Genomic DNA, 10,502 nt, shown 5'->3' on the forward strand with positions numbered 1-10,502 from the left:
CACAAGTTCAAATTTGACATGTTCACAAGTCACTTACGGTCCATTTACAATGGACCAGCGGCCCACCTTTGGACAGCGAGCCACCAGTTGGGAACCACTGCTTTAGGTTACCAATTTATTAAGTACACATTTCCATTACGATGCTTGTTGCATTGACCCCAACCCTTTTATTTTCTGTAAATATTTACCCCCTCCTCTGAAATAAAGAACAACCCGTTAACACAGGGTGACTTACTGAAAATTTTTAAGAAATTAATTTTTAAAACATTTGATAATGTGACCCTAAATCCAGATTTCCACATTCAGTTAATATCTGGGCAAATGCCTTATGAGGGCATCAAATATGTATATGCAACACATAATTTAGGTCATCTTAAAGCTAAATTAATGAAAATCCATAATTTTTATTTTTATTGATTTATTAATTTTTTTGAATGAGTGCAGTTTGCTGCTTTATTGTGGAGTGCTGGACTTTTGTGTTTTTTGTTCATTCAATAATTCTTCTCTATGGGCTAAACAGCTCATCTCCAGCGTGCTGCTGGGATTGGACGGCTCCTCCGCTGCCGGGGCCCCCTTCAACACCACCATTGGTTAGACACGTGTCTGGGCGTTTCACTGGGACTGCCCGGTTGTGTCCGGGTAAGATGGCGTTGGAAGAGCAGTGCTCGGCACCACCTCAATGGCGGTCCATATCTCTGACACACGTAGAGTTCCCGGAGGGTACGTAAACTCTACATCTTTCTCTAACTCCTGAAGACGCTAACCACCGGCCGCTTTGTGATTTTAGAGGACTGCGTGTGTTTGCTCGCGACTGAATGGACACGGCCGTTGGTGATACTGCCAAATAGTGAGACGCTGTAACGCGCGGAGCACAGCGGGGAATGCAACCCGGACTGCCAAATTGTGAGACGGAGCCGCATGCGCAGTTGGCGCTAATGTCCACAATGAAGGCTAGCTAGCATGTTAGCTGTCTTAATATCGGTTTTGATATTTTCTCTCAGGAATTAGCGAACACGCCGCGTCCTTTAAAAATTATTCGGCAATATTCAAGCGTCCTGGTTTGCTAAGTATTATTTTTAACTGCGGTGGAAACAAATAGCTATTTCACCTTATAGCCAGCACCACGGCTAACCTAGTAGCCAGCTGCTTGGCCTCATACTGATTAGTATAACTAGCATAAACCACATTGCACCAACCTATCTGAATTTATAAAATGAAATAATGTGTGTCAATTTTGCAAAATGACGGTTTGTGTTCACCACCACAGCAGCTTCCTACTTATGCTCACAGTTAAACATTTCAACCATCCGGGTTCACTGAGTACCACAAAGTGTCACTCCCACCAGTGCTAACTGGGTGACTCTACTGGGGTTTATGTCATGTCTTAACATCAGTACTGTGTCACTGTTCTAGATGATCTGACGGGACAAGTGCTGGCCTACATCAGTCTCCTTCCCATAGCAATCCTTGTGGGTTTTGTTACACTCATAGTGTTTAAACGGGAGCTGCACACGGTGAGTCCTGCACACTTTCACAATGAGCATCATTATTTAAGTGTTCAGATGTTATTGTGTCACAGGAGCACGATCATTTGTGTCAGGCAGGCCAGAAGTTGTTAAGTCCATGATCTGTTTTTTTGGGTGTTGATGTTCTGGGTTTTTTTTTTTTGGTTTATTTTCCAGATTTCCTTCTTTGGAGGCGTCATCCTGAATGAAGGGGTGAACTGGCTGCTGAAGCACATCCTCAGAGAGCCGCGCCCATGTGCAGGTGAGTGAAGGAACAAGCTCTATCTGCAGCTGGCAGGGTTGGGCAACATTTCCAAAAGTATCACAATTGGCTGAAAACATCTTCTGTCATCAATCAGTTTAGTTGTGTATTTTATTTTCATCATGCTGGATTGGGTTATGACGAAAAGCTTTTAGCGGTGGCTGATATGACCCTAAAATAATACCACAGTATTTCAAGGCGTTTTTGCAATAGCAATATTCTTAATGATATGACAAAATACGGGAAGATATTATATTATGGATAATAAGAGCATTCAATTGCAAAAAAATAAGTGCTATAGTTTTGTATGTCAACAAAAATATAACAGTTTGCCCTCAAATATTTAATATTAAACAAAAAATATCTAATTTCTTGCAAACAACAGCAACTCAGTGAGATTATAAATCTGTACAGAATATAAATAGTACAACCAAATAAAATGGCTCATCTAAAGAACTGCCAAATTTAAAAGAAGTACACTTGAATCTGTAAATAATAGCATATATATAGATAGATATTTACATATTGATCAATGTGCTTCAGTCCTGTCTTTACCCTTGGAAAGTCTCTGTGTGTCATTGAGCTGAGAGGCACATGAGTTGGCTGCATGCTGTTGGAGGATGCGTGGAGAACACTGTTTTGTATAAGATTTAATTTTTGTAATTTCCAGGTCTGGATAAGTATGACAAAAAGAAAAAAAATATTGGAAAAGTGTTTGTGTTTCCAGACTATTTATTAATTCTGAAATTCAAGATTCAAAATAAATTGATAAAGCAGTGTTTTTCAGTTTTTTTATTAAATATATTTTTACGTATCGAGCAGGCAAATTGAGCAGCCAAAATATTTACCTCTGTTCTGGAGTGCGGGGCACAGCAAGCTTGATGTCGTCATAATCAAGGCAAGAAGTATAAGACATTTGTGTCCAAATCGTGTACATATTCTGTGAAAATTATTTTTTTCAACTGATTGTCCGTTCTTTTTGGCAAAATAGACAAAAAAACGTAGTGGGAACAACAATAATATAGCATTTATTCAGTCTGTCGGGGGAAAATAATACGATTACAGGAAGCACCAGTTAATTTGCTTCCTCTGAACTTGTCTTGGTTTGGTGTTAATTGATACAATTAATTGCTACAGCACCTTGCTACAATCTTCTGGCAGTTCTTTGGCAACATAATAGCATACAAAGTCAGAATGTAACACAGTTGGATATTAAAACCATTTATTTACACAGTTTACATGTAGTTATTTGTAGTCAGATATCATATGGTCTGAAAAGTCTGCTGAGAAGTCTGGAAATTTGAGTCAGGAAGTGCAGGGAATTTTGCAGTGGAATATATAGGAACCCTTATTTAAGCAAAATACCAAATATTTTATAGTTGTGGCCCTAATATATGAAGGACTGCAAGTAGTTGTATTTTCATCATTATTAAATCGGCCAGTTTTTTTCTTGATTCATCACTGTGGTATAATGTATTGTTTTGTCCCATCAGCAGTCTAAAACCCAAATGCAATCTGTTTACAATTTATATATATATATATATATATATATAACAGTAGAAAGCAGCAAATCTGCACATTTAAGACGACCACACATTCATTTATTTGTGGCAGCCTGCCACAATCAAAACATCTGCTGCCGTGTTTAGATATTCTGTTGTTGGAGGTGGCCTGTTAATTAAAAGCACTATTGGATTATATATACCGCTCAGTTATTCATTGCAACACACTTGCGGAGAGCAGAGCATACTCGAGGCACAAACAGAGTAGCAGAACACCAGGTGTAGTGAAAGTGCATGGTTGATTGTGCTAGGTCTATAAGTTTGCATTCACTCACCTCTACAGCAGCTCCTCCTCTCATTCACTGATCTGCTCTGCACCCCACTCCACCACACCCCAGTTACATATATATATATATATATGTCATATAAAATATAAAAATTGATACTGCTACAAGAAAAAGATGTTTGATAATGGTTTTACTTGTCAGACAAACAATATTGTGAAATTACATGTTTATTTTCATATTTAGATCTATATCCCGAAAGGAAGAACAACACATGCAATAGTTCGGTGCATCAAAAACAACCCAAATACAAATAAATACATATACACTCTTCAGATGGATTATTGCCCAACTCTGGCAAGACATTTACATGGAGGATGACAGGCACTTATGTTTTAATCTTTGCTAATTATCTTGGAGACAATAATTGCCTCTATATTCATATGAAGGTTTACTCCATATTGTCATTGTATTTTAATATCAGATTCTGTTGTCTCTCTGCAGGAGCTCACACAACCCTGCACACAGAGTATGGGATGCCCTCCAGTCATTCCCAGCTTATGTGGTTCTTTGTTGTTTACTTCTTTCTTTTCCTTTATTTAAGGTGAGCTTGTTTCTTCCTGGTGTTTGGGAGGTTTAAGGGCAGAAAACTGCAGCTGTGAAATTCATAGAAGGGCAACAGCTTTCTTAAGTTTTATGTCCACAAACTTATCAAATACAGTTATTTATTTCTACAAGATGGATATATATTTTGTATTTAAACGGGAGCTAGATCTAAATAAAAGTTTAGTTTAAGTGTTTTCTTCTAAAATGATAAAGCGGAGGAAATACTTCCCGCACATCCTCTAGCAATGCTAAATAATTGTATGCATCAGTAATTGATGACTTCGTATGTATTAAATGTATGTCAGTAGCACATTTTGTGATTATCACTCATCAGAAGCTTTCTCTCCATCTTCACATACGGTGGGTGTCATGGTGTGAACTCAGGCTGATGTCTCTTTTCAGAATGCATCAAACGAACAATGCTCGATGTGTGGATCTGCTGTGGAGACACATACTGTCCATCATCCTGTTGGGCATGGCCTTATCAGTCTCATACAGCAGGTAAGACTTCATTGTCAGTTAATCTGCATGTTATTTCCTTGTCTAGAAAATGTCAGAAGATGTAGAAAATGTTTCATGTTTAGTCTGCCCTAAACCAAAAGAAATTCCGTTACAAAAAACGGAAAATACTAATTTAACAATTGATGGATTATCCAAATTTTTGATGGAATCTTACTTACTGGTTACCAACGTGTGGGTCCCAATCTCCACTTGGGGCCTTCTTTATGTAGGGGGTGTAACAAAACTTTTTCATGAATGTGCAGTTGTTCTGTATGACAGTATTTCATTAATTTTTGTGGAGAAAACTTAATCAAACTGTTATTTTAAATGTTTAAATTATTTTTCAAAATATGACCATAACAAAAAAATCTAAAGGGAAAAGGGCACAGTGAAGACCTAAATTTAAGAGCCTTTATGTCCTGCTTTAGAAAAGTTCACAGTTTAAACAACCAGCGTTAATAGGACAATAACCAAGCGTCAGAGGGAAGACAAGCTGATTTTGTCAAGAAAAGAAGCCTGTTAGGTATAAAAATGAAAAATACATAATGCATAAAGAAAATACCAGGAAAATTCATCTCCGGTGTAATATTCACAGGAAAAATTTGGTCAGTATTCATGAAAATCGCTTGATTTACATAAATGTCTTACAATGATTACAGTGTCTATTTGGGTTTTCAAAAATTTTTACTGATGATTAATCTGTCAATTGTTTTCTCTATTAATCAATTTGTTTTTAGTTCTATAAAATGTCAGAAAATTCTGAAAAATGTTGATCAGTGTTCCGCAAAGCTTCACATGATGTTCTCTAATGTATCATTTAGTTTACCGTCATAAAGAGGGGAAAAAAATCACATTAAAGAAGCTGAAATCACAGATTTTTTTTTCTCTCAAAAAATACCCAATTAACAATCAAGTCAGTGAGAATGAATTTGGTAGTTTAAAACTGACCAATTAATCGTTGCGGCTCTGTCTGGGTTAATTATACAGTTGATCACACTTTTTCTGGACTGTTACTGTTATTCGTTAAATATAATATAAAATGTCCATAAAAGAGCCGGGTGTCATTAGTTTAGACAGTGACAGAAAAAGTGTCTCTTAAAAAAGTCAGGTACCACCGGATTGTTTGACCGATTGTGTCAGCTTTCAAAAAATATAAGGCTCACTCAATGATGGCATCACTGAGCTTTTCCAATAACGGTGTGCTCAGTGCAGGTAGACAAAAACATTTAGAATATTTTTCGGCTGACCAGTCTGCTCACACTGTCACAACAAAAGCTAAATTGGCCAAATTGTGCTTTTTCATGTCCATTTTTGGCTGCTCCAAATTTGATACAATTTAAAGTGCATCCTGCTGGAATTATTTTAGTGAAGGACTTCAGGCACAGTTTGTATTTTTAAGCATCGTTTTTCTCTCTTTCATCCTCAGGGTCTACCTGTTGTATCACACCTGGAGCCAGGTTTTCTACGGCGGCGTGGCCGGTAGTACAATTGGCATAATCTGGTTCTTCTTCACACAAGAGGTGCTGACACCATTATTCCCCAAAATAGCAGCGTGGTAAGTAGCGCTCTCATTTCTCCGCCTCCTCCTCGTGTCACAGGGGAAGACGGCTCGTCCTCAGCCTGAATAAGTGGATAAAATCACTCAATTGTGGCTACTCTGATCATTTTTTCTGTCAACGTTTTCACAACTTACAGGCCAATATCAGAGTACTTCCTGGTGCGAGATACAAGTCTGATTCCCAACATCTTATGGTTTGAGTATACAGTGACCAGATCAGAGGCAAGGTAAGTTGCTGTCCTGGACGTTCAGTATATCACCCACATTATTCACATCTATCCTCTCAGAGACTTGGTGACAAAGTGTGTACTCTCAGGGCTAGCTGATGGACTGCTGTAGCTCAGGGGGTAACAGCTAAAATGCTAGCAAGCAGGGAACATGCAAGCACTGGTGATTTACAAAAGGCTGTCTGAGCTGACTGTTCATCACTGAATTTCATAGAGAGTTATGCAGGAGAGAGAAATAACTCACCTAGTTAGTCTGCTTATGCTTGATTCCTGACTTCCTACCTAAAAGTTCTGCTCTGTCAAGATCGAGACTCCAGACTAACTTTTTACATCGTTTGTGCCGGGGCGCCTAACTTTGGTGCATCCAGAATTTTTCACTGTGCTTTTTGGTGCTGCAATTATACATTTTAAGCATTACCTTTTCTGTCAGTTCCCACACATATTGGTTATTTTTAAACTAAAAATGTAACGTTACACAGAAGTTATGGTTCGGTTACTACCCCATTTTAGGAGAAATGATTTGGTGCTATTTTGGTACGGGGGTGTTACAGACAGAAAAAAAAAAATCCTCCTGCTGTGGACTGAGGTAGCATTTTGCCCACTGGCAATTTTGGAGAATTTTTATTATAAAAATAGGTAACATTTTAAACACTGAAGTTTTGCGCTGTACGAACAGTGAACAAACACTTTCCCAAAAGACAGCAGGTCACAGCAGGCTATAAAACTGAAAAGCTTCTCATATGATATGTAAAAGAAAGTACAAAATACATGTATTTTTTTTACAACTAACCTAATGCACAAGTTTAGTTTTTAGTTGTGTTTTTTTAAGTTATTTTTTTAGTTAGTTCCACCTTGGTTATATGCCAGTGATAATGCCAATTTCTTCTGGATTTTTTTCCGTTCTTCTTTTACATCTAAAGGCTGTTTGAAAGCAGCGCTGATACAGGGTTGGGCTGCGGGTTATTTTTTTCCCACCATGGTGATCAGCGCATTTGGTTGATGCTTTTGAATGGTCGTAAGCATGTTGGATGTGTTTCCATTCACTTACCAAACAATGGCGAGCAACGCTGACGCACCATCTGTAATCATCTCATTGGCGCTCACCATTATGCGACTGACTCACGCGCCGATTTGCTTGTTCTATCTGGATGGCGTCGGACTGTGGCTTAAATTAGCGGGCCGAACTTGTGCAAGTGAACTTTGGTTTCACAGCATTAATGTAATAAATGTCAGGTGCAGCGGAGCGACCAATGGAAATGTTTGCAGATTTTTAGTGGACTCTGGTTTGTGATGTTTTGCTAAGTTGAAGTTTGGTTGCACTTTACACAAAAGAACGGTGTAGATTTACATTGTCCCTTACTGTACGCAGCAATACCGTTGAGACCAAATGAATTGAATTTCTGTCTTCTGTCTTTTATCTGTTTTGTGACTCAATTCTTTGTTGTTTTCTGTTTTTTTCTTCAAGGAACAGACAACGAAAGCTTGGAACAAAACTTCAGTGATCGACACAGTTCTTCTGTGAAGCTGAGTTTAGGCCCACACACACATATACATGCACGCACTCATGTACACACACACACAAATGCTCACTCGACAAAAACACACTGGAGATCCATCTTTTGGACTGACGTGGTTGCAAGGAGTAAAGGGCAAAAACCGTTTACAGGCGGCGAAAGAGTGCCTGGACCTGTCCCGGAGCCTACAGCCTGAGCAAGTCCGTCCACACGCCTCTCCTTCTTGTACAGCTTGCCCAAAATGCTCTTCAATGCATGCAAGACTGTGCAAGAGGCATACTATTTAATGATAGATTAATATATATATTTTAACAATAAACGCACGCTGACAGTAACAGTGTACTGTAAGAAATAGGAGGAGCCTAAAAAGGAAAGGCTTTGGTCAAGTTTCAAACAAATCGGTGAGCGTCATTGCAGCATGTATTTAGTGATTCCTTTTTTTAAATATTCGGATGGATAGCTGGTGGGACCGGGTGGGGAGGGGGGGGTTGGTTATGGCTAGGTTGGGGGTATGTGGAATTAACCATTTTTCATTGTTATATAATAGAAAATGAACAATTTCTAAAATTGGTTATGATGTAATATAAAAGAAAATTTGCACTTTGTGAAATTTACAAGTTAAAAAAAAAAAGACGACTAACACTAGTTAAATGTTAAGACCCTTCCCCTCTTTTCCCTCATCAGTCTTTGCTTTGTGTCTATGACTGTCAGTCCTAATATATTAGACTCCAAAGCTGATCTGCAAGCAGTGTAAATTTAATCTGTACTATTGAGCATCGAGGTTGTGCTTTCTGTTCATATCCACGTTTGAGGATAATGAGACTGAATCACAGCAGCCGGTTTCAGTTCTTCTCGTTGTCGAGCACACTTTGGACTGAGGTGGTGTTTTCTTAATGCCTCACACACAGTAGCAGCCTGGGAACAGGATTCTGGGAATCAGTTTTTTTTTAAAAAATTCATTCAGTTTCTTATCATGTTTTCTGGTGTTGCAGAGAACTGTTTTCTTTTTACCCGCATTTCCAAGATAACATTCCATATCATTTAGTGAGAAAACATACAAAAAGACTGCTGAGGGGATATGTTTTCTTTTTTGTATTATTTTTGAAGAAAGGAGAAAAAAAACAAAAAAACGCCTCAGGTCAGTCGTAGCATGTGATAATGCTTAATTCCTCACAGCCCATGGCAGCTACTGTTGTCAGCTGCCATGTGGGGATCTGAAGCTGATTTAAAACTGTCATATCATTAGCTCCACAAAGGGAAGTAGTTCTCTTAGAGTTTGATTTTTTTTCCATGTGTAACCTATATCAGGCTGAATAAAAATGTGTTTATGTACAAGAGGTGGATCAAGCGTCGTGCATTGGCATGTTTTTGAATTCAGAATGCTTTGTAGTGTGTTTGCTTTTTGCTGCAAATGTGGCACTTGATTTAGTCTGATTTACTTTTCGTCTACGTGCTGTTTTCCACTGATGTGCATAAGTCAGTGTTGTGTCTGATGGCAGCTGGGCTGTTGTCCCACAGTCTGTCAGTTTACCTGTCCAGGTGCAACATTACAGCCCTTTTGGAATATAGCAGTGATGCATTGTTAGCATACTGATGCTAAGCAGGTTTAATGTTTACCATCTGAGGTTGGTGTGATTGCATACTAACATGTGATAAGTAGCACTATGGGTAGCATCAGTTTTTAAGGTATTTGGTCCTAAGTCAGTGTTGGACAGTTTTAAAGGTCCCATATTCTGCTCTTTTTTTTAGGTTTAAACTTTTATTTAGGGTTTCTCGCAAACTTGTTTACATGCTTAAATGTTCAAAAACGCATTACTCTCACACTGCCTTTGTCTTAAATGCTGCTTTTTAGAGCCTGTCTCTTTAAGCCTCCTTTCTAAAAAGCCCAGTCTGCTCTGATTGGTCACTGTTTCTGGGATATCCTCATCTGTGCTCTTTGCGTCTCTACATTGTTATTGCGGTTGGGGAAACTACAGTAACAGTACTGTAGCTGCATTTTCTATTTTTATAGATCTATCTTTTCACTGGAATTGCATTGCAAGGCAACTGCATGTTTACTTCCTGTCAGTTGATGGTGTTAACATACACTGCAAAACATTACAACAGGAAACACAAAGGGACCCATTTAGCATGTTTATGTTTTAAGTTTAAAGCAGTCTTTATAGCAAAGTTGTGACATCACAAATTCACGTAAGTTCTGACGGCTTGTTTAAAGGTTCTGAATACGGACTGTGCATTTCTGTGTGGACTGAGCTTTTTGATATTTTGACAATTTTTATAAAGCCCCTTTACTTGCTTTATATTAAAAAAGAAATGGAAATCTGACTTTTTACAGAGTGGTACCTAAAAATTTCGACTTGATAACAGCGCTAGAGGGAATGTTAGCAATCACTGAAGCAGTTACACTGCATCCAGTGAGGGGCAAATTTCATGACGAGTCATCCAATAGTTGTTGAGACATGTAACGCATAACTACAAATGTCAAAGTGAAGGTGGCACGAGTGGAAAAGTAAGGGGATCGCCAAATCCATTCTCTGGGAACC

General features: G+C 38.4%; 1 protein-coding gene across 1 annotated transcript; it reads left to right on the plus strand.

Annotated features, from left to right (window-relative positions):
- The first annotated feature begins 563 nt into the window (after positions 1 to 563).
- Positions 564 to 9,294, plus strand: dolpp1 (dolichyldiphosphatase 1). The gene is made up of 8 exons (XM_042509316.2): positions 564 to 720; positions 1,414 to 1,514; positions 1,683 to 1,767; positions 4,058 to 4,157; positions 4,562 to 4,660; positions 6,087 to 6,215; positions 6,356 to 6,445; positions 7,911 to 9,294. The coding sequence occupies exons 1-8, from the start codon at positions 645 to 647 to the stop codon at positions 7,945 to 7,947; spliced, it is 717 nt and encodes a 238-aa protein (XP_042365250.1). The 5' UTR covers positions 564 to 644; the 3' UTR covers positions 7,948 to 9,294.
- The last annotated feature ends 1,208 nt before the right edge of the window (positions 9,295 to 10,502 follow it).

Source organism: Plectropomus leopardus, chromosome 20, assembly GCF_026936395.1.
Source record: "Plectropomus leopardus strain MGB_pleo_1.0 chromosome 20, ASM2693639v1, whole genome shotgun sequence".
Taxonomy (NCBI): domain Eukaryota; kingdom Metazoa; phylum Chordata; class Actinopteri; order Perciformes; family Serranidae; genus Plectropomus; species Plectropomus leopardus.

Excerpts from the sequence above, each read along its gene's own strand:
- dolpp1 (XM_042509316.2), top strand. The coding sequence starts at position 645 with ATGGCGTTGGAAGAGCAGTGCTCGGCACCACCTCAATGGCGGTCCATA. Across the intron at positions 6,216-6,355 it reads TTCCCCAAAATAGCAGCGTG|GCCAATATCAGAGTACTTCC; the intron begins GTAAGTAGCGCT and ends CACAACTTACAG. Across the intron at positions 6,446-7,910 it reads GTGACCAGATCAGAGGCAAG|GAACAGACAACGAAAGCTTG; the intron begins GTAAGTTGCTGT and ends TTTTTCTTCAAG.